The sequence below is a fragment of the Gymnoscopelus braueri genome (genome assembly GCF_963280865.1).
Source record: "Gymnoscopelus braueri genome assembly, chromosome: 15".
NCBI classification, from domain to species: Eukaryota; Metazoa; Chordata; class Actinopteri; order Myctophiformes; family Myctophidae; genus Gymnoscopelus; species Gymnoscopelus braueri.
The window spans coordinates 27966354-27988581 of record NC_137620.1 but is presented as its reverse complement, the minus strand read 5'-3'; the positions used below and the strand labels follow the sequence as shown (position 1 = coordinate 27988581).

The following is a 22228-nucleotide window of genomic DNA, read 5'->3' as shown; positions in this document are numbered from 1 at the left end:
CGCCCACAGCTCTGAAAGTGTACAAATGGAACCAACTGGACCCGTAAGTCAAGACAGGGGTGACGAGAAGGAGAAGAAGTGGGCATTGTGTCTTCTTGCACTAGAGGCATTTGATGAGCACAGCATTGTATTTCAGGAAGGGGCAAGCCAGTGATGAGTTCGGTGAGGAAATTGATGCCACAGAAGTAGACATGGTTCGTTAAAGCGCTGATGGCATGAGATGTGTTGAAATGGCTGACATATTGGAGAGTGTAATGAGGTCCAGAGGTGTTGAATGTATAGATTGAAGGTGGTATGGAAAGATTGGAAGTTTTCCCAAGCTGTCCTGTAAGATGATTATAACACGTAGGGAGCCGTTCCTTGTTGAGAGCTTCTGGGAACTCAGATTGAGGTGTACTGGGAGTAGATGGTTAGGTGGTGAAGCAGATGGTCTATGGGAGCACCATTTCCGAAAAGGTCTGCTTGCGGAGCCAAGAGTCAGAATTTCTGGATCATAAAGCAGGCTGTCCAGAACAGTGGGTGGCATGGATGGATGATGAAGTCGTGTGGGACCCTGACCATTCAGCAGATGTTAATAATGTAAACTCTTACTTACTTGTCTTATTGACAGATCATTTTACTATTATGTGTCTTGTTTCTTAAATGGTAAAGTTTAAATAGACGGCTATGATGGCTATGAAAACTTTGTATTTGAATAGGATGTTGGTCTGAAACGTTGGACAGTAGAACATTTCTTTGGCAGTGAAATATCAAGGTTATATCCTTTTTGGCAATTGAGTGGATACTTATTCCCTCTGGTTTTATCTGAAATGGTTTAAGGATTACCTGATTAGGCGTTAAGTTGAGATAACCTAGCAGTGCTCCTGTTTGCTTGTAGGGCTTAAAGATACTGTACCAGGTATGTCCAGATATATCCTAGCCTACTACTTTGTACTTTGAAACATTTTTCTTTGTTCTTTTCTTTTTTCATTAAAGGCACAGATGTCGATTTTTGTGTGTGTGTGTGTGTGTGTGTGTGTGTGTGTGTGTGTGTGTGTGTGTGTGTGTGCGTGCGCGTGCGCGTGCGCGTTCCCATTTTATAATGGGAATGTTCATCTTGCCTCGCCTTGAATAAATCAATAACAAAACCAGGCCACAAATAACCATATATCTATGTCTATAAATCTCTATATTTGTATCTCTTGGCCCTCATTTTAACCACTTAAACCCCATACATGGTTGAGTGGAGTCCCTCAGGGCTCTATACTAGTGTCCTTTCTGTTTTCTGTTTCAGCTTTCGCTGAAAATCGCAGATCGACAAGCTCGCATTGTGAGCTTGTCGATCGGCTATATTTTCAGCGAAAGCTTTCCCCTCGATACGACTGCTGGTGTTTAAGCGGTTAAAAAAAATCACGCCCCACTCCACAGATCTGCTCCTTCATCCGCACATCATCTGCATCCATCGACGTGGCCCAGCATGCAATCTCAGTCTAAGTCGATGACACCTGCTGGAGCCCCCATAAATAAATACAGGGCCGAATGGACCGAATGGCGGAGCCAAGGCATTAGGCAGTAGGCGCGGATGGGCTTGAATTGAATAGCTGGCGACAAACCTCAGGCAAATGGAAACGCACGCCTATCCCCCCCCCCCCCCGCCTTGCTTCTCAGAGAAAGGAAATGAGATGTTTACGGTAAATGGGGCCCCTTAGCAGCCGCTCACACTGTTCAATATTGATTCGATGAATTGCATTTGTAAATACGTTGAGCAGCGTCAGCTTTCCAGCCCCTGAACCCTCTCGTTCCGGTTGAATAAGCGGCTGGAAGGATAAATAATGGTAGGGCCCAATGACATTTTTGTTTCGGCGAGCCGCCGATTGACAATGGGGGAAAAAAAATAACACATTCGTCAGTCTTTTGGTTTGAAATGTCATGGACTGCGATATAAGGTTTCTTTCTGAGGAGCTATACGTTGAAATTCATTACAGTGGAAAAAAAGCTCGTAAATATCCTGGTATTGAACCATATATATGCTGGATTATTACTCACGCTATACTGTAGGAATGAACCCCATAACAAGATGTTATGGACTCATATCGACCCTGATCTACACACGAAGAAAGAAAATATGCACCTTATAGTTATCATCATCCATCTTGGTTTACTGAAATATATAAAAGCTGACGTGTGAGCTTAAATATTACAGCACCCCGAAGCTAATATTCGGTATAATATAAGTCTTGACATCGGAATTTATGGCGTGCCGATATGAAATGATAGCTAAACTAATAACGTTGGCGTCAACGTGTCAAACCTAGCTGCTGCCTGCTCCTTACGGCAATGAACTACACTCTCAAAAAGGTGTCGATCAGGGCAACAATGAAACGTGTGTGTCGGGGCGAGATCGAGTGTGTCACTCACTGGGGTTGTCTCTGATGAGCTTCAGTTCAGTTTAGTTTAGAGAGAACTTGGGGAAAAGCTAATAGTTTGTCAAAACTCTTTGTGCCTACAACTTCTCCAGTATGGTAGCTAGCGCCCCCTGGGAGCTCAGCGCTAGCTGCCTTGATCGGCACGGAGACCGAAAATTTCGGCACCGCAGGCGACTGCAGATTCATACCACTCACCGCCCTCAACTCATTGACTTTTTAATAGGCAGCCGTCTGCGCTTTTGCTTTAATTTCTCCTTCCTCGTGTCTCTGGCAAGAGGAGGAGAGACGTGAAGAGAGAGAGAGACAGAGAGAGACAGAGAGAGAGAGAGAGAGAGAGAGAGAGAGAGAGAGAGAGAGAGAGAGGCCTTAGGATTCATTTCCAATTTTAATTAGATGCCTTTTGTGACTCTTAACAGACACACATTCAGACCAGCATTATCCTTTCAAAGCTTTAATTAACAACTGCCTCTTGGTTTCAACACATCAAAAGGTTGGGTGAAAGGGAGAATGTGACACTGTGCACTGTCGCGTGTCGTTCCGTTCCGTTCGCGAGTGTGTGTGTGTGTGTGTGTGTGTGTGTGTGTGTGTGCGCGTGTGTGTGTGTGTCTGTGTGTGTGAGTTGTGGAGGTGAGAATGTTCAAGAGCGAGCGACGGTGTAGATATGCACCAGCGATTAACCAACCTGTGGGCCGGGGCCAACTGGTGGCCCGCAAGGGTATTGCACTAAGATTTTAACCATAATATAACATTAAATAGTTCACCCCCCCCCCCCCCCCCAAAAAAAAAAGAGTCAGCCAATCACAGTACAGGAAAGTGGGCCAAGTGGGCCAATCACAGTGCAGGAAACTAATACTAATAATAATAAATAATAATAATAAACTTTATTTGTATAGCACCTTTCATGACATGAAATTCAGCTCAAAGTGCTTTACAGAGCAAGAATACAATTACAGTTAGAACCCTAATGAGGTGTCCCAACCCCACTTATAGGGGCGGCTACACCGCCCAAAAATATCGATTAGTCACCCCATGGAGACTTGAATTCTTGGATATTTTTCAGTTTTTGTCGCATTCCCAAGCCAATACTGTCTTTGATGACCAGCGGACCGGTAGGCAGCGGTTCCGGTAGGAGACACAAAGGAGTCTCTTTGTGTCTCCTACCGGAACCGATGCCGGTCATCAAATAATTGCCTTAGGAATGCGACAATTTTTTTGTCTCCATGGGGTGATAGAAAAAAAGTCATTTTGGGGGTGAACTATCCCTTTAACATGAGGTTTCTTAAAGGGTGGGCCGCGAACGCATTCGAGATTTTCAAGTGGGCCCTGATCCAATAAAAAAAAAAAAAAAAAAAAAGCATAGATGCTTATAATGTTCTAGCCCTTCATTAACAGTTTTATATGAACACAAATCTTAACTTATCTTATCCAGAGAAGGTTGGGAACCAACGGTGTCGATATATACACGTATACACCTTTCCAAGCTCAGCTCATAACGTTATGTCACATCAGCCCATGTGTTGCAGGGGAGAGACACACATGAGGGCACTTTGCAAATCAATGCAAATCTTAAGGGTTGATGGATTTTCTCTCCCTCTGAGCCTGGTCGGGGATAATTGCTGCTGCAATGTCTCTGGGACCGGGAGCAGAGGGGAATGAACATACATTAGAGGATTATGCCCTAATCAGAATGTAGCACCGTGCATTTATGCCACTGGAACATTTTCAGCAGAAGGGAAAGCCGTCGTGCATTAGCATTGATCTGTCTGCCTCGCGCGCACTTTTCTTCAGACTGTAGGGAGGCTGCGGTGGCACTGTAAAGAAATAGAAGAAGAAGAATAAAATTGAAGAAAAAAGGTTAACTTCACATTTCAAGTTAACCCGTTCAATCCGGGAACGCATCTCTGTCATTTTTCGATTTCTTTGGGCTATTAAAAAATAGCAGATATACAAGCTCATAGCGTGGCACCGAGTGCCACGCTATGAGCTTGTAGATCTGCTATTTTTTTAAACTTGTACAAATATTGTAAAAAAAATAATCTGTGCAAATATTTGAATATATGTATTTTTAAAGTGCACTTTTTTAAAATTATTTTGTTACCAGGACCCCCAGAAGCAAAGATTTGAGTTACAAATGTTGGCTGTAAAAATATATATATTCAAAGATTTGCACACATTTTCACAATTCTTAAAAAAAAATCTGAGTTTGTAAAGGTCCTTACACACCGATTTTTTTCATGCGAATAATACGTTTTTTTAAAAACCTTATAAAGTCAATGCAAGCTTCCACACCAGTTTCGCGGAGCGAAAAAAGCGTCTTTTAATTATTCGGAACGAGTCCGAATTTTGCGTATATTCGCATATTCGCCGGTGTGTAACCGCCTTATATCTGCTATTTTTGAATAGCCAAAGTGTAAAATAATGGTTTAACTGGTTACACAGATCTTCCCGGTCTTAATGGGTTAACACATAATAGAAAGCTTTTTACAACACGTACCATCAGCGGTATTCACTCTTCTGTCTCTCTCCAGTGTGGATGAGATTGGCATATTCCAACCTCTGATCACAGTATAATGTAGCCTATGGTGGAATCAGTAATAGTCAAATATTCCCTGAGACCTATTGTTACCTTTATTGGATCGAGTAGCATAGCGTTGCTGGTGGAAGTGCATTGGAAACCTTGTCAAACTGCTACTTTATAGGAAATGAAACAAGAACCTGTGTTCCAATGGATCCAATGTAGTTATCATCACATTGGTTCAATATTTTTAAAACCCACAGACACACTTAACCACTTTCACTTGTATCTGCAAAAAAATAGCCCATCTACATGCTCACCATGCTGGTATTTTTTCCACCTTTGTGTGACACTGTAGTATGAAGTAGAGCATTAATTACAACAAAAAAGAAACACAAACATAGAGATACAAGGTTTCTGCCCGACAGGACAGCAACAATATTTACTTTGAATCCTCTCTGTCTCTCTCTCTCTGTCTCTCTCTCTGTATGTGGGCTACTGTATGTATGTATGTATGTATGTATATAAATAGATCAGAAGATGTGACAATCATTACTTTATTGTACGTTCATCTACGAGAAACGTCTCAATCAACACGTCCCTCCGTTAGACCGCCCACGTTGTGCGGAGCCCGCGTACATGACTGGAAATTGTCACGTCCCATCTGGGCCCATCATTCTCACCTGGCACGCGGATGTGAAAGGCAGCGGAAATGTGTTACATTGTCTCACGTCTCTCTCGTCACAAATGACATCTGCTTGAGAAGAAAAGACAATTTAGAGGCTGACACCTTACCACAGATCCTATATGGAATGGAGGAGTACATAAAGAAGAAGCACGTCTTGGGCGAGAAATTACAGTAAATGACAAGAGAATGAGAAATAGACGCGCGCACACACGCACACGCACACACACACACACACACACACACACACACACACACACACACACACACACACACACACACACACACACACACACACACACACACACACACACACATAGCGAGCAGGTGGCAATTTTTTTAACAACTAGATGTTTCAATCTAGTTGAAAATAGCGGCATGGAAATTTAGTTTAAAGCGGTCTCCGTGTGATATGAGCATGTTTATTTATCAGAGCATGTTTATATTAGCATGTTTATTTTAATGATCAGCAATCAGTGTTTTCGGGTTCCAGCTTGGATCAATGGAGGTTTTAAAGAAAAAATACCATGAACGTGATATCGTCTCTGTCGGGTGGAAACCTCATATGTCCAAAACTGTTACTGTTTTGGACGTACAACTGTTTCAGGATTCAAATAAAAAAATAGCAATAATAGCATATCTACAAGCTCGAAACGCGTCGCTTCGCGCCACGTTTTCGAGCTTGTCGATCTGCTATTTTTGCTACTTTTGTGTGACGCTGTAGTATGATCAAGTAGGGCAGTGGTTCTCATCCAGTAGTCCGGGGACCACCAGTGGTCCTTGAGGGGGTTCTAGGGGGTCCCCAGCTAAAGGTGTTAATGCATTTTCACCCCTTTATCCATATTGTATACGTTAGTATAGGACCAGGCTAAGATATGTATGCACTTAATTTAGGAGAGAATATCTCAACTGTTCTTGGCTAATATGACTCCAGGGAACAACTTAGGACCTGTGACTAATTCTCTATCCGGGACGAAATACCCGAAAATGACCACGCCCTTTTTTAAATGACCATAACCGGTGCACTACTTCCAACATGGCTCTATCTGCTAAACCGTTGGAGCTACAGATTTACTGAGGTGTTCAAAATGTTCAGAATACTTATGTTTAGGGAAACATAGTAAAGTGTAATATTTCTAATTTGATATTTTAAGACAACTGCCAACACATTACAGTCCAGGGCTATAGGAATAATTTTGTGTGAATCAGTCTAAAAGCAACTAAATTGATGTAACCCAGGGCATGCTGATGCTCCAATGATTTAGCAAGGGTACCTGAGCCAGAAAATGGCCAAATCCAATATGGCCACCACCTGAAAAAGGTTTTGGCTAAAACTTTTGAACCAGATGAGCTATAAATGAGCAAACCTGGTGTCTAAATCCTGTTTTTTGACAATTAGAAACATGTTGGAATGCTTATCTTTATGACTGGGTTCGGCTGGACCTATATTTTGCATATTTCAAACAAATATTAGTTTTGCAAATTTGTTTAACTTACCTTTAATCTTTGTCATTTTTGGCAAACTTGGTGTCTACTTTATGCTTTTTGAGCATTAGAAACACATTGCGGAATGCTTATATTTATGATTGAATCCATCTAGAGCACTCTGACTTGCTTATTACAAATATGGCCACTATACCAAACTGTAACATGTAACATGTACTGTAACATAAAGTTTCATCCAGATTGAGTGTATACAGTAGTTGTAGGAATGAGTTAAGATCAAACTGGAGAAAACAATGTCATTTTATCGAAACAATATAATATGACTATAGAATCCAAATGATACAGCAACAGACAGTACAGTATGCACATCAAGCTCAGCATAAAGTGAATACTATCATAATAGTCAAAGGTGTATGGAATTTGAACAATATGTTCAAATTAGAATCAGAAAAGTTAATTGCTAAACAACAAATCGTTGCGAGGAATGTGTCTTGGCGTTACTACAACAACAGAACAGCAGAATCAGCAATAACTGATACATACTGTACCGCACACACACACTCACACTCACACACACACACACACACACACACACACACACACACACACACACACACACACACACACACACACACACACACACATACACACACATACACACACACGCTCAGTCCTTTTGATTCCTCGGGGTGATGACTGTTTTTAATGTCCTAATCATACAACATCTATATATCGAGATGCAACAGACTTCAGTTTTGCAGCATTTGCTGTGTCCACTACATGACTTTTGCAGCAACAGTGGAGTAGGGTGGTGCAAGCTTTACTGGCATGATCTGCAAGATGGGTCCAGTAAGGTTCCCAGGTTCTGACATGCTGAATCAGTGCAGCTTGGGTGGGAGGAAGGTTCTCAAGGGACCTGGTACCATTTGACCAACATCAGCCTTCCCTGTCTATGGGAAAAGGAGCGCAGGCATCTCAAAGAAACTCTGGTCACCCTTACCTTGGAGCCTGAAAAGATCGACTTTCCATGTCCAAGGATATGGTCATCATCATCAAATATCAAATTAGACATTTTACACTTTACTATGTTTCACTAAACATAAATATTCTGAACATTTTGAGCACCTCAGTAAATCTGTAGCTCCAACGGTTTAGCAGATAGAGCCATGTTGGAAGTAGTGCACTGGTTATGGTCATTGTAAAAAGGGCATGGTCATTTTCGGGTATTTCGTCCCGGATAGAGAATTAGTCACCATTCCTAAGTTGTTCCCTGGAGTCATATTAGCCAAGAACAGTTGAGATATTCTCTCCTAAATTAAGTGCATACATATCTTAGCCAGGTCCTAGACTACGTTGCCTATTCAAAAATAGCAGATATACAAGCTCACAGCGCGCATAGAACTCCTATTTTGGAACATTTTAGAAAAATCGTGAAAGTGTATAATTTCACATTTTTTAACACACATCTTCTCTTCTGGGGGTCCCTGGCACAAACCATTTTCAGATGGGGGCCAAATGTATATCAATGTAGGGGTCCTTGGCATGAAAAAGGTTGAAAACCACTGAAGTAGGGCATTGATTTATGAAAAAAAAACACACAAAAAGTTAATATATGAAATAAGAGGTTTCTGCACTATACAGCAACGATATCCCTCCACTCATAAAAGGCTTCCTGTGGACACACAGCCCCTTAAGCTATAACCACGTTATAATTGGTCGGGGTCGTGCCTTATGGTTGTTTGGTCAGTAAGGGCTTGCACAGACAAATCAGAGTGCCAACGGCTAAATCCTTTTTACCAATGCCGCCCCAACAGTTCTATCTGCTATTTACTTCATACTAAAAACAGCGTTCTCTGCAATTTGTTGTATTTCCAAACTGAACTGCAGACGTAATGAAGCGTTCTCTTAATTTCTTTGCGCCCCGAGGGTGTTGGATAATTACAATCCTCGCTCTATTTGTCACCACTGGGAGATTGTCTTCATTAGAACATATTTCCTGCTGACCACAACTCAATGGTTGACCTTTCTGCATTTATTTTTTAAAATTATCCCCTGTAGTGCTTTAAAGGGCAAGACCACTCTGGTAGAGGTTTGGGTTGTGTATTTATTTACCTTGCCATGATGTAACTCCAAAGGTGGACAAGAAATCAAAAAATCACACCCAGTGTAAAGTGGGTGGTGTGGTCATCACAGTGGTCATCATAGTGATGGAAGCTCACTTCCAAAAAAAAGTTATTTTTGGAAGTGCATAATCCTATTTAGGTAGTGTTTCTTCAGGAAACACTACCCTTCCCACCCTACCCACTACCCTTCCTCTCTGCCTGACCTACTTGTTGTTAACTAGTTGTACGAACGCTTGTTTTCTATTGCTGTATTGTTTATTGGATTATTGGATTGTTTATTGGATCTTGTTTAGTCGATTCACTTATTTGTTTTAGCTCATGCTCATTTGATTTAGCTATTTTGTCTCATCTGTTTAAGGAAATAGGTAGCTGATATATTGCACTTTTACCTTAGCGCTAGGTATACTCTTGGTTGCTTGTTTTTGCAGATAATGCACTAAAGACTTCTGGTGATTAGTAGTTTTCGTTCCCTACCTATGTTGAATACACTTATTTTAAGTCGCTTTGGATAAAAGCGTCTGCTAAATGACTGTAATGTAATGTAATGTAATGTAATATTTATAGGTTATTAATGTCATCATGTGTCTCGCTAGCCAATCACAGTGCTGAATAGAGTCAGCCAATAGAGTCAGCCAATCACAGTACAGGAAAGTGGGCCAAGTCGGCCAATCACAGTGCAGGAAACTAATACTATGAGGTGTCCCAACCCCACTTATAGGGGCGGCTACACTGCCCAAAAATAATTGCTCCATTGATTAGAAATTGATAATTTAAAATATGCTCCTCATTGACTTACATTGTACGGTAAAACAGCTCTCAAAGACAAAAACGAACGCAAACAAAGCTGATTCAGACAATATAGAACATCACAAAACCCACAAAATCCTTGATTTTGCTATTTTTTATTAAGAAGAAAACCCCGGACTGGATCCGCCGATCCGGATCTTCAAATAGTAAAATCAGCAGGAGATAACTACAACCAAAGGTATCAAACTACTGTAAGTGGTAATCGTGTCTGTTTGACTCTAGCCTGTTCCCTATGCATCAGGTCAGCAACAATTTAGTTTCTTGATACACAGCAGTTTTATGCATTAGCCCTGGTTAATAGGAGTGACACTTTCATTACCATGCTCTAACCGTGAGCCGTATTTCTCTCTTTCTACTACAGTACCTGTCTAAGTCTATGCATCCCAGTTTAACCCATTAAGGCCTGAGGTTCCAATTCTACAAAATGTCTTCTAAATCCCAATAGTTAAAAAAACAAACATGTTGCTATATCAGTGGTTCTCAAACCTTTTCATGTCAAAGACCCCCAAAATTATATGTATTTGGCCGCGGACCCCCATCTCAAAATATTGTATTCCAGGGACCCCCAGAAGCAAAGATTTGAGTAAAAAATTTTCGCATTAAAGCAATATATATTCAAAGATTTGCACACATTTTCACAATTTTTAAAAAATAGCAGATTTACAAGCTTGTAGCGCGGCACTCGGTGCCGCGCTATGAGCTTGCATATCTGCTATTTTTTAATAGCCAAAGTGTAAAATAATGCTTTTTAGCTCAAAGAGCCTAATCGCAGTACTGTGTGTTGTTATCGCATTTTTATGCTGCACTAGTTAAGAGTGCTATATGCAATTTGATGCTGTTTTTCTGCAACATAGTACGAGCTCATTTACTGTTGGCGTATATTCTGTCATTATCTTCCGGCCTGGCTCGGATAATGACTGAATGATTGCATTCAGTCATGAAATGGCGTCATGATGATGTGACATGTTATTGCATTTTATTTCATTTCACTTTTAAAAATTCCATTCCATTCTTCCTTTTTATTTTGTATGTATTTATGTATTCTTCTCTTTCTTCTTTTTTCTGTATTGACTTGTATTGAGTACCAGTGTCTTTGGTGTTTTGTATAGTTGTTTGTTATGTGTTTGTATGTGTTCTGGAAAAATTCAATACAAATATTTGAATAATAATGATGTGACGTGTTGTTGGAGCTTGGAGATCTGCAATTATTTTGTATTTTTGAAAATGTTTCGAAAATGTTCACCTACCCACTTTCAACACGAGGTTGAAAGGGTTTAAGTGTGTCTTTGGGTTCTATAAATATTTTACCAGTGAAAAGGGTATTGGAGCTTGTGACTAAATAATAACTACAATGGATTCATTGGAACACAGGTTATGTTTTCTACTTCCTGAAAAGTAACGGTTTTGGACATTCAAGGTTTCCGCCTGACAGCGATAGATAAACAGACAGACAGACAGACAGACAGTGCATACTGCATACTGTACATATTAGACGCATGTAAATACGTCTACTGCTGCATACTGTACTAACAGCATCAGTGGCGTAGCTGGGGATAAGTACAGTACCTTGCTCAAGGGCGCATCAACAGTAGTTGTTATGGGGGAATTAAAAGTGTGATGGCGGGCTTGTTCATTCCCACTCATATTCAAGCGAGCGTTTTTTTCGCCCTCGGGCTGACGCAGCAATAGTATGGCATTGAAATTTGTCAAAGCAATTCACACAGACTTTGTACGGTATATAAGCCATGCTTTTTTATTGGATACCTCAAGGACTGATTACTTGAATTATGAATCTTATTATCTTATTGCATGTCTTTCTTTTGTGGAATGTGGTCTCTGAGTGGCCGGCCTCCAGTGATATGTTAAGTCATGATATTGATGCCATTGCTCAAACACATCACAGTATCGACATGCCGGAATGCATACCGAGGGGAATGTCATTGATTGTTCCATGGAAGTCCCCCCCCCACCCCCCCCCCCCCCCAAACACCAAGGTAGCAGCAGCGACCATCATCTCCTCGATTTAGTTTCCTGGCCTCTGAACTGCGGAGAAAAGGGCCTCTTTAATTGGTATGTACCACCATGATTGCAATCGATACGCTTGCATGCTCGAGAATCACAGAAGAAAAAGTTCTGTCTATCCACACAGACCTTTATTTCTCCTTAAGATTAGGCAGTTTTAGAAAAATGCAACTCCCTGGGAATATAGCTTAGTCAAATCCCAGCCGGTTATGAAGGGGGTGGGGGAGGGGGGGGGGGGAATATATAAATAATGAACGAATAGAAGAGAAAGGGAGAGAAAAAAAACAGAAGCTTAGTATCTGTGTGTTAGGATGGAAGCCAAGACTTTGAAGGCAGTCCAAGTTGGTGTTAACAGAAGGGACCAGTCTATTGCTGGACTTGTTCTGTAACACTCCCTGAGCCCCAATAATCCTCCTCCTACCCCCCCCCCCCTTCCCCCCCTTGCCTGCTTTTGCAACCACCCCCCCCCCCCCCCCAGCCCCCAATGATGGGGACACACAATTTTTATTCAATTAATCTTTTATCGCTGTGTCTACGGCTGCACTTTCCGCCCCGTGCCAAGACTGGAATTTTGTCTGTCCAGCCTACAATCTGGGCAGCATACAGATAGACTGCCAGCTTTACCCCAACTGTATTGTCCCCCAGTTTTTGGAACCTGGTTTGGATGGTGGATGGCAGTGCCAGGCAAACACAAGGGGGGGGATAGGGCACGCGAGGCTTGGTATCTGTACCTAGGCCAGCAGAATTAGCATCCTTTTTGTTGCATAGCTGTCAGCCTCATGCTGGGGTTTGGTTCGCGGGACCCCCGTCTGATGGAAGTTGGCATTACTGTATGTGCTGTGCAGTTACATCCTCGGTGTTCATTTTGAGAGAGTAGAAATGCATCAATGTATTAGTATTGATTGAATTAATTAATTCTGTGTGGTATGGTGTTTCAAATAGTATTGCATTTCTTCTGAAAAAAAGAGGGAAAAAACGGAAATAAACTGGAGACTAGGCTGCAGCTATTGATAACTTTTTTCAATTAATCCGATTTTGAAGTGTACTTTTAAAAACGTTTATACATCTACAAACCAACAAGAAAATATGAATTAAATACAAAATGTGAAACGATAAAAAAAAAATTGAATATCAATTTGTCTGATTAGCATATCAATTTGTCTGATATGCACCTAGGTCCTATTTTATACTTTGTCGTACAGCAGTGACATACAAAAATAGTGAAAATAGCCCATCAACAAGCTGTGGTGAACTTGTAGGTTGGCAAATTTAGCTTGAAAATAATATATTTTATACAAATCGATTTTAATTTAATTTTTTTATAATCGATTAACCTAATTAGTTTAATTAACTGTTGCACGCGTACTGTCCATTTAATTTTCTTTTTTATCCGCAAAGGAAGTCAAAGAAAAACAAATATCCTAGTGCTTAAGCTCACCACCCAAGAATTTGTTCCCAGGGCTGCTAACCGCTAACTGGAGATGCTTCCTGTCCACATTGACCCATCACTCTTCTACAGTCATATCTGATATCGTGTCTGCAGCGTGAACCTTTCAATTCCAGACAACGTCTGCCTGATCTTCATGCCATGTGAAAGGCAGTGGAGGGGAAGGGGCACTGCTGCATGCTTAAGGGGGGCTGGGGGTGGCTCAGAGCTTTGTATGCCCCCAGCACTCCCCACTTGTTAGCCTTTTCCAGGCAGACAATGCCCTGATGAAACATGACAGGGCTAGGCTTTCATGGCCATGTTTGCGCTAAAGCCTCAAAATGCTAGCAACTGCACTCATTTCAAGCCCTGCAGTGCAGTGGAATTTTAAATAATAAAAAAAAAAGGCCTGCACTCTCTGGGGGGGGGGGGGGGGGGTGGCTTTGATTGCCAGAAGCAAAGAGTAACAAGATTAAGAAGAGAAGAATGCCAAATGATACTTTCTGACAGTTACAGGCATCGCTGCCTCGGCAGGGCCAGACGGGAAGCAACGAACCTGAGACATCATCGGGGAGACATGAGCGCTTATGAAGGGGAGGTTAATTCAGCGTCTTCATAGACCATCTAGAGTTCACGTTATTATGTCCGCCAGGCCGAAGGCAAAGGGGGGGGGGGACTATATTTTTGTCCCTCTATTTGTGTGTGTGTGTGTTTGTGTGTGTGTGTTCCCGCAAACGACTGGACTGATCAGCACCACATTTATTGTGCTACGCGATGTATGCCAAAGACACATTTTTACGGTGTTGCTCTGGAAGAGGCTAAGCCATCTATAAGAGGGTCTGTCTGTCTGTCCGTCCGTCTGTCTGTGTGTGTCTCTCCCAGGCTAATCTCGCAAATCACTGGACCGATCAACACCAAACACACGTCTTGTGCACACTGTCAGAATCCCACCAATCTTTCTTCACATACTGTAATAATTGTTTGATTTAACTGTACAGTGTATCTTTTTTACATGGAAGTTAATGTGGGGGATAGATGACATCAGAGACTATGTTCTTTCAGAGCCAAGCCATATGAGGAAGTGAATGGCAGTCAAAAGGGGCTGATACCTTATACCCAAATATGGAATCATACAGAGATTTGGTGTAGAGGGAAAAAGGAGGGACCGTGAATAGCAGTGGTTCTCAAAGTGGGGTCCGGGCCATTTGGGGGGGGGGGGTACCAAGGGGTCCCCGATTTTTTTTCTCCAGAATTATTTTGGTAGATATGCAATTTTTGTTTAAATCGTGAAACTTTTTGTAATTTGTAATTTGAATGGAACATGTTTTACTCAGATCTTCTGGAGGTCCCTGGCAAACTGCCACAAAATATTTTCAGATGGGGGTCCGCGGCCAAATACATATACATTTCAGGGGAAAAAGTTTGAGCGCCACTGATATAGCAACTTTTCTTTTTCATAAAAGTGTTAGGATGTATAAGACATTTTTAGAATCGGCCTCAGGTATTAATGGGTTAAGTAAAAGTGGGTGTGGCCCCAACACTGGCCCCAGTGCACTGTCAATGGCAGCAGACAGTGCCACATGCTGTTTCTATTACACGCATTAGGTTGTTGAGCAAAAGCTTGGCCATGTTCACAAACAAATTAATCTACAAAATCAAGAGTCTTAAATTGTGATTTAGGGCAGGGGTTTGTTGTTGTTTTCCTCTCTTTATAAATTCCTTCATTCTTTGGTACGGCAAAGATCCCAGTGATTAAAAAGTCAAAGCAGCCACTTTCTTCTCTAGGGGCATTTTTTGTGCAACGAGCAGGGGAACAGAGAACTCAAGGGATTACAAGTGCATCATGTGCATGTGTGCGCACGTATATACCGCACGACTGATTCATATCATGAGTGAACCTGAGGCTGGAAAGGTCCCCCAACAGCAGATGAAAGGCTGGATTAAAAGCCAAATTCGTGATCCAGTCGTACGGCGGTGTCGCTCGTCAAAAATAGCAGATTGAGGAAGAAATTGTGTTATATGCTATTATGGTTGTTTATATCTAACCTTTATATTTTTACCATCACTTATATAATGCATTATGATATGATATTTGGTAGCCTGTAGGAGCAGTGGTGGCCTAAAGGTTAGAGGAGCGCCCTCGTTGCCAGAAGGTTGCCGGTTCGAATCCCCGGACCGGCAGGAAAGATCTGGGTGGGGAAGTGAATGTTCACCACTTCCCCAACACCGCTGAAGTGCCCTTGAGCAAGGCACTGAACCCCAACTGCTCCAGTGGAGCTGCTTAGTGGCCAACAGCATAAGACTGTGGTTGTACTAGTCAGCTCCCAGGTTTTAATGTGTCTGTCTGTCTGTCTGTGTGTTTCTATGTGCAGGGCGTTGCTGAAAATGAGCACTTGTGCTCAGCTACTACCCTGGGTAAATAAAGAATTAAAACAAAAAAAAAAAGGAGCCAAAGATGTCTCCGCTAACGTTTTTCAGGCCAAGGACCCCCTGAGAGAGAGATGAAGCGGGGGACCCCCTCTATATTGTATAACATTGTGTTGGAGATGAAACTCTTTTTTTTATAAACTTGGTCTGCTCTTTTTTCCCTCTACACCATACCTCTTTGACAAAAAATAGCTGATCTACAAGCTCACAACGCCTCGTAGCGCGAGGCGTTGTGAGCTTGTAGATCAGATATTTTTGGCTAAAGTCCTCCTCAGAAAAGGGATGCTACTTAGGGTTCAAGTGGTTCATGTAAATCATATCACACACAGATTTGGAGGCCCCCCTGTAGTAACTCTGAGGACCCCCTGTTGAAGACCCCTGGCCTATCTGTTATGGTTCAGCTTGTCCTTGTAGCAGCTAGTATAACTATGGTCTGAGCTCCCTGTGCTCGTTGGCAGAACTACCTTACTGTACCACCGATCTGTGTTCAGACTGTGTGTCTAACGTACTTCTCCCCACGATATCATGTAAATCACCACCTAGAATATTGTCTCCGACTCCTATTGCCTCACCAATAGGGCTGTTACAGTTATTACATAATCGTCAATCGTTTCCACGTTGAAAACTTTCTCACACATTTTCAAATATTAAAAAAGCACGCACAACACATCACCAAGTGAAGTGTAAGCTTGTAGATCAGCTATTTCTGCTATTTTTACATGTATAAAATTATAAAATTATGTAAATAATTTCTTTGTATGTTTAAGTTATTTGTCATATCTGCCCTGTGCAATTTTTGATTACGAAGCCTGAAAGGCCAACAGAAATTATTTTTTAATTCATATGTTCCAATACCAAACACACAATTAAATCATTAATCGCAATTATTTGAGTGACAATTAATCGTCAACTTAAATGTGTTATCGTGACAGCCCTGCTCATCAATTACTGATTGTAGGAGCTTGTATTAGGTCTGCTATTTTCGGCGTGCAAAGAACACAATCAGAGTTAACAGGAGAGGGGTTCAACAGGGCCGAGCAACCGGGAGTGCATTGGGTGGGGGTGAGGGTGGGGGTGGGGGGGGGGGGATCAGATGAGGAAGTAATGGAGAAGGGTCCCCTCCTCCCCTGTCTTCAGAGGGAGGGGAGAGGCCGTGAGCAGTGTTGCCAGATTCTGTGAGAGAAACAAGCAACCAGGTCTAGGAAAACCAGCCCAAAAAAAAGCGACTATGGGCCACATGAGCACTTTAACATATACATCAGCTAATTGAAAATAGCAGATCTACAAGCTCACAACGCGTCGCGATTGTGAGCTTGTAGATCGGCTATTTTTTTAAAAAATGTGCGGGGAAATTATAACAAGCAGATCTGGCAACCCTGGCTGTGAGATGCAGAGGGGGATGTGGGAGACTGGAAATGATCAGAACCAAAGACTTGGCAGCCCTCCTGGAGAGCATTAAAATATGGGAGCCAATCTTCAGATGAGGATCAGGAGAAGAGCAGTGGTAGAAGAAAGTACACAATGTTGAAATACTCTGTTACAAGTGAAAGGTCTGTATTTGAAAGTACAAATTTTTTTCAAAGTTTGTCAAAGTTTTAAAAAAAACAGCAGATCTACAAGCTCACAACGCGCCACGACCCATTGTGAGCTTGTAGATCTGCTATTACTGTAGTATAAACCAGGGCTTAACTCTGTTTTATAACAATAATCTAAATCTAAGTAACTTAGCTGTCAAATAATTGAAGTGGAGTAAAAAAGTACAATATTTGCCTCTGAGATGTAGTGGAGTAGAAGTATAGAGTATCGACAATATGAAGTACTGAAGTTAAGTAATAGAAAAAAATACCGCAAAATGGCACTTAAGTACTGTACTTGAGTAGTTACTTTCTGGAGAAGGGCTATGACAGTGTAGAAGAATACTAAAGAAGTGTAGAAGAATACTAAAGAACTGCAACTTGCAGTTCTTTGCCGTCTGCAAGGAGGAGGAGGATGAAACACAATTGTTGTATCGTCTCCCAAACTATCCTGTTGTACAAAGCCAAGGTTGCAAAAAAAACTAACAACATAAACAATAATTCCACATTTCTGTATAGGAATCTCGCTCTCAAAGGGACAACGGTGGCGCCGTTCCCAGGAAAACATTAGCGAATGTTCTCGTCTTGTTCTTCATCGGGCGTTTGTTTGTTGGTTGGAGAAACAAATAGACCGATTGTGATGCAGAATGCAGTTTGGATCAGTTAACCCATTAAGGCCGATTCTACAAAAAGTTTTCTGAAAAACCTATGTTTCTATATCAGTGGTTCTCAAACCTTTTCATGTCAAGGACCCCCAAAAGTATATGTATTTGCCTGGCCACGGACCCCCATCTCAAAACCCCCAGAAGCAAAGATTTGAGTTAAAAATGTTTGCTTTAAAAAAATTATATATTCAAAGATTTGCCAAAACGTTCACGATTTTTCAAAAATAGCAGATCTACAAGCGGCACAAAGTGACATCTGCTATTTTTGAATAGCCAAAGTATAAATTAATGGTTCAAGTGGTTAAAATTTAAAATGACACTGATGCTTTCCCCGGTTTTAATGGGCTAATACCGAGAAGCTATGATTGACACGCACAGTCTGGGGCTGAAAAATCCCAATCATGCAGTCTGATGACAAGACGGCGGATAGCTATTGATCCGCTTAGACATGCACCCGCCATGCCGCTGGGATGATGCGCGTCAGGCATTTTACAATTGATTGTTTTTTTCCGGGAAGGGCTCCCATCGCAATTCATCCCCAAATGAAGCCGTTTTGTTTTCTGTCGGGGGCGTCTCTTGTTCAATGTCATGATCCTTTCTCTATATACCCAACTCATTTCACCACCTCTCCCTCCCTCCCCAGATGCTGTGCTCATCAACGTCAGGTCCGGGGACCACCACTGTGGTCCAAATGGAATCTTTTTTACGGGTCTGTAACTCAAGAGAGCAATCTGGGAACCCATTCGGTAAGAAAATATGAAAGAAATATTTTTTCCCCAGGAAACAGGTTTGGCTCCTCCCCTTTCTTAGTCCACTTCCTCCCGAGCGTTTCTGTGTTCATTCCTGCTAACAACAACATTACATGTTTAGGGCAGTTGTGCTGACTGATTCTGCAGAATCAGAATTCAGAGAGTGACCCTTTACGGTGCGTTTTAACAGCGGGCGATTCAGGATAGTGTTTTCCGGAAGTGCATTTTTATGTCTATGAGAGCCAGCAACTACTGGCGATGAGGCGAAGTGGGCGGGGGGACGATGTTGATCTGAAAAGATGGATTTTATTTATCTTTTGGACGCCCAGGTTCCATTTGTACTCTCTCAATAAATGTACAGTGTAGATCGGGGCGCCAGTGTAGTTTAGTTCAGTGATTCTCAACCTTTTTAATTTTAAGGGTCCCAAGTTTGCACACTGTTAAATCCTCAGTGCATTTTTAACTCTGAGAGCGTACAAATGGAACCAAATGGACCCGTAAGGGTCCATTTGGTTCCATTTGTACGCTCTCAGAGTTACAGACCTGTAAGGGTCCATTTGGACCGCTGGTGGTCTCCGGACCACACATTGAGAACCGCTGGTCTATATGCATTAGATGACTGGAGAAACATTCCACTGTAACATAAGATTGACAAGTCAAACATGTTCTGTTTCTGCTCTGAGGATCTGGTTCCTCATATGCTCTCCCCTGAGTTGGCTTGGTTGAAAGATTCAGAATTTTTTTATTCGCTACATCTCACAGTACCGGTAATTGAGAATAACAGGTAGTAAGGCAAGAAATAGCTACAGTAGGTATGCACAGTACATTAATCATGGCACACTTTGAGGCGTGTGAAGGTGTGTGCTTGGGTCCTATTTCTAAAGATTATATACATATATGTATGTGTGTAGGCTATTACATAAGCATCTCAATGGATGGAATGGTAAATGGACTGCACTTAGTTTTCTCCAAAGCGCTTTACAATGTATTTCATATTCTCGCTTTCACACACATTCATGCAAACGATGGCGGAGGAAACCATGCAAAAGGTTCAGTCACTTACTCAAGGACACTTTGACACTAACGCAGGTGGAGCCGTTGATTAAACCGGGAACCAATCCGATTCCAAGATGGCAGCTCGACCTTCTGAGTCACTGCGTGCAAAATACAATTAATAGACAATTATGTGGCTTAAGTTGTATAATAGTGACAATTATGTTTTTTTAATCATCGTGCTGGCACCAAGAGCCTGAGATGTTACTTTCTTTTTCAAAGATAATATACACACACGTTTAATCTAGAGCTCTGGCATTTTGACCTTAAGAATAAGCAACAAAGGTAAATAGTCACAAAGTGCAGAGAGAACAAAAGTGAACCAGGAAAACAATGAAACATAGCGTCTGTCTAAACAACATTCTATTTAAAACATATTATTAACATCTGTGGTCAAGAAAAAACTAATCTAAGGAACAAAACATGAGAATAAGGACCAAGATATATCTGCATAGTAAACTATCATCAAGAAGAGAAACAAGGAGGGTGAGAACCTGACGGTGAATGTTCGGCCAATCTGCATTTTTTTGGGTGAAAACGAGCCATATTCAACTGCCGATAACAACAGAACGGACGGTCGTGGTTACAATGTTTTTGTTTCCAGTGGAAAGAGGAGAGACTCGTCTGCCCACAGAGACATCGTTTGTATACATCCGGGTTGAAAAAAACGGTGGATCCTCAAAGACACAAAATAAGGTAAAACTGCTGGCAGTGGCAGATGAATTAATGAATGAATACCTGGCAGTGAATGTGTTAAGTGAGCGTGCCAGGAGGCCAGTAAGGAGGGAGTTGCAGTAGTCAAGCTTTGAGATGACTGAGGCCTGCATAAGGAGATGGGCAACCCCTGGGTGAGAGCTCAGACCCTGTACTGGACAGCACCCGCAGGCTGACTGTCCAGGACAACTGCTCTTGGCAGTTAGAACAGAAGCCACCGGGGAGTTGTCGATGGAAATAGTGAGATCCTGCATGGGCCAGGACTTACCTGGTAAGAAGAGAAGATCAGTTCCTGCAATCCTCTCCTCAAGGGGCCTCTTTCACATGATCCGCCCCTCTGTTATGTTGTGGTTTTGGCTGGGTGTGTTGGGCTGCTCCCCAGCTGACCCGTCATCTCCAGAGAGAGGCTCGGGGGCCCTGGCTGGATGATCATTGGGCCTGTTGTTTGAGTGTAGGGCCCGTCATCTAAGTAGGGTGGTGGTGGAGGTTGTAGATCTTGGCATGATGTTGTCTTTGAACATCACTCTCTGCTCACTCTGCTGAGTTGAGATGTCTTTCAGGATAGACCTGGCTCCCTCTATCACAGCCATATAGGAGAAGCGGAGCTGGTCCGGGGTTTGGATCAGGCCCATGCGATACTCCCTCATGTCCAGTAGGACTCTCTGGATGTCAACCGTCGATGGGCCCTTCCTCTTGTCCATCAAAACCAGGCAGGTGTCCACCAACGAGAAGGTCCCTGAGCGTCCTATCCCAGCACTGCAATGCACCACAGAGGGCCCATGTTCTGGACCTAAGGAGCCTGACTCCCGCACCTTGACGAGGAAGTTGAGAAAGGAGCCAGGGGAGTCTGGGACACCAAAGTCGGGCCATGTGGTATAATGAAAGTGGTAGATCTCCCTGGACTCCCCTGTCTTTGGGTTTTGCAGTTCTAGCACTCGTGTCGTGTAATAGGACATGTCCTCCTCCGAGACTAGCCTCACGACAAACCCTGTGTCTGGGAACGATATCTGTTGCTCTTCCGTGGTGGGCCAATACTGTGCACACTTCTCAGAATCTTTTTCGATGACTTTATTGAGCATTATAACTGCTTTGGAACATTGCTCCCATATCATTAGCCAGAAGTGGCCACATGTGTCCCTCAGAGGGCCCTGAGATAGGATGTATGCTCTTTGAGCTTCCTCCACCGTGACTAAACTTGCGTTGATGTAGTCATTCTCACAGTTTTCAAGTTTTACCCGACTGTGATCGTATGGGCTGACATCCGTGTATCGGTTCAAATTCCAGTTCTGTGGAAGGTTGGCCACTCTGTGTGGATATTTATTGGCTTGGTTTTGTAATTCATTGTAAAGATTCTGCCATCGTCCCGACGAATCGATGTCTTTAAATTCTTGCTCCATTTTATCATATCAGTGCTCAATAATCCTAAAGTGTTTGCAATGCCGTTTGCAAACGCTATTTATATACTGCTACTATATGCAGTTCAAGTTGTTGCGGGTGGGTAGTAATGTCTGCCATGTGGGTCTGTGGTACATAGGCAGATAGGCCCATATATGGACTGGACATTCTCCACACATCGAGTTGTCATCGCAATAACCCGGAAACATCAGGCAGGTAGTC

At 42.3% G+C, this 22228-nt stretch overlaps 1 protein-coding gene across 1 annotated transcript; it reads right to left on the bottom strand.

The window, feature by feature from the left end:
* Positions 1-21072: 21072 nt before the first annotated feature.
* On the bottom strand, positions 21073-22008 carry LOC308101463 (tyrosine-protein phosphatase non-receptor type 2-like; the record flags this gene model as incomplete). Its single annotated transcript, XM_080450881.1, has 1 exon — positions 21073-22008. The coding sequence occupies one exon, from the start codon at positions 22006-22008 to the stop codon at positions 21073-21075; it is 936 nt and encodes a 311-aa protein (XP_080307007.1).
* Positions 22009-22228: the final 220 nt, after the last annotated feature.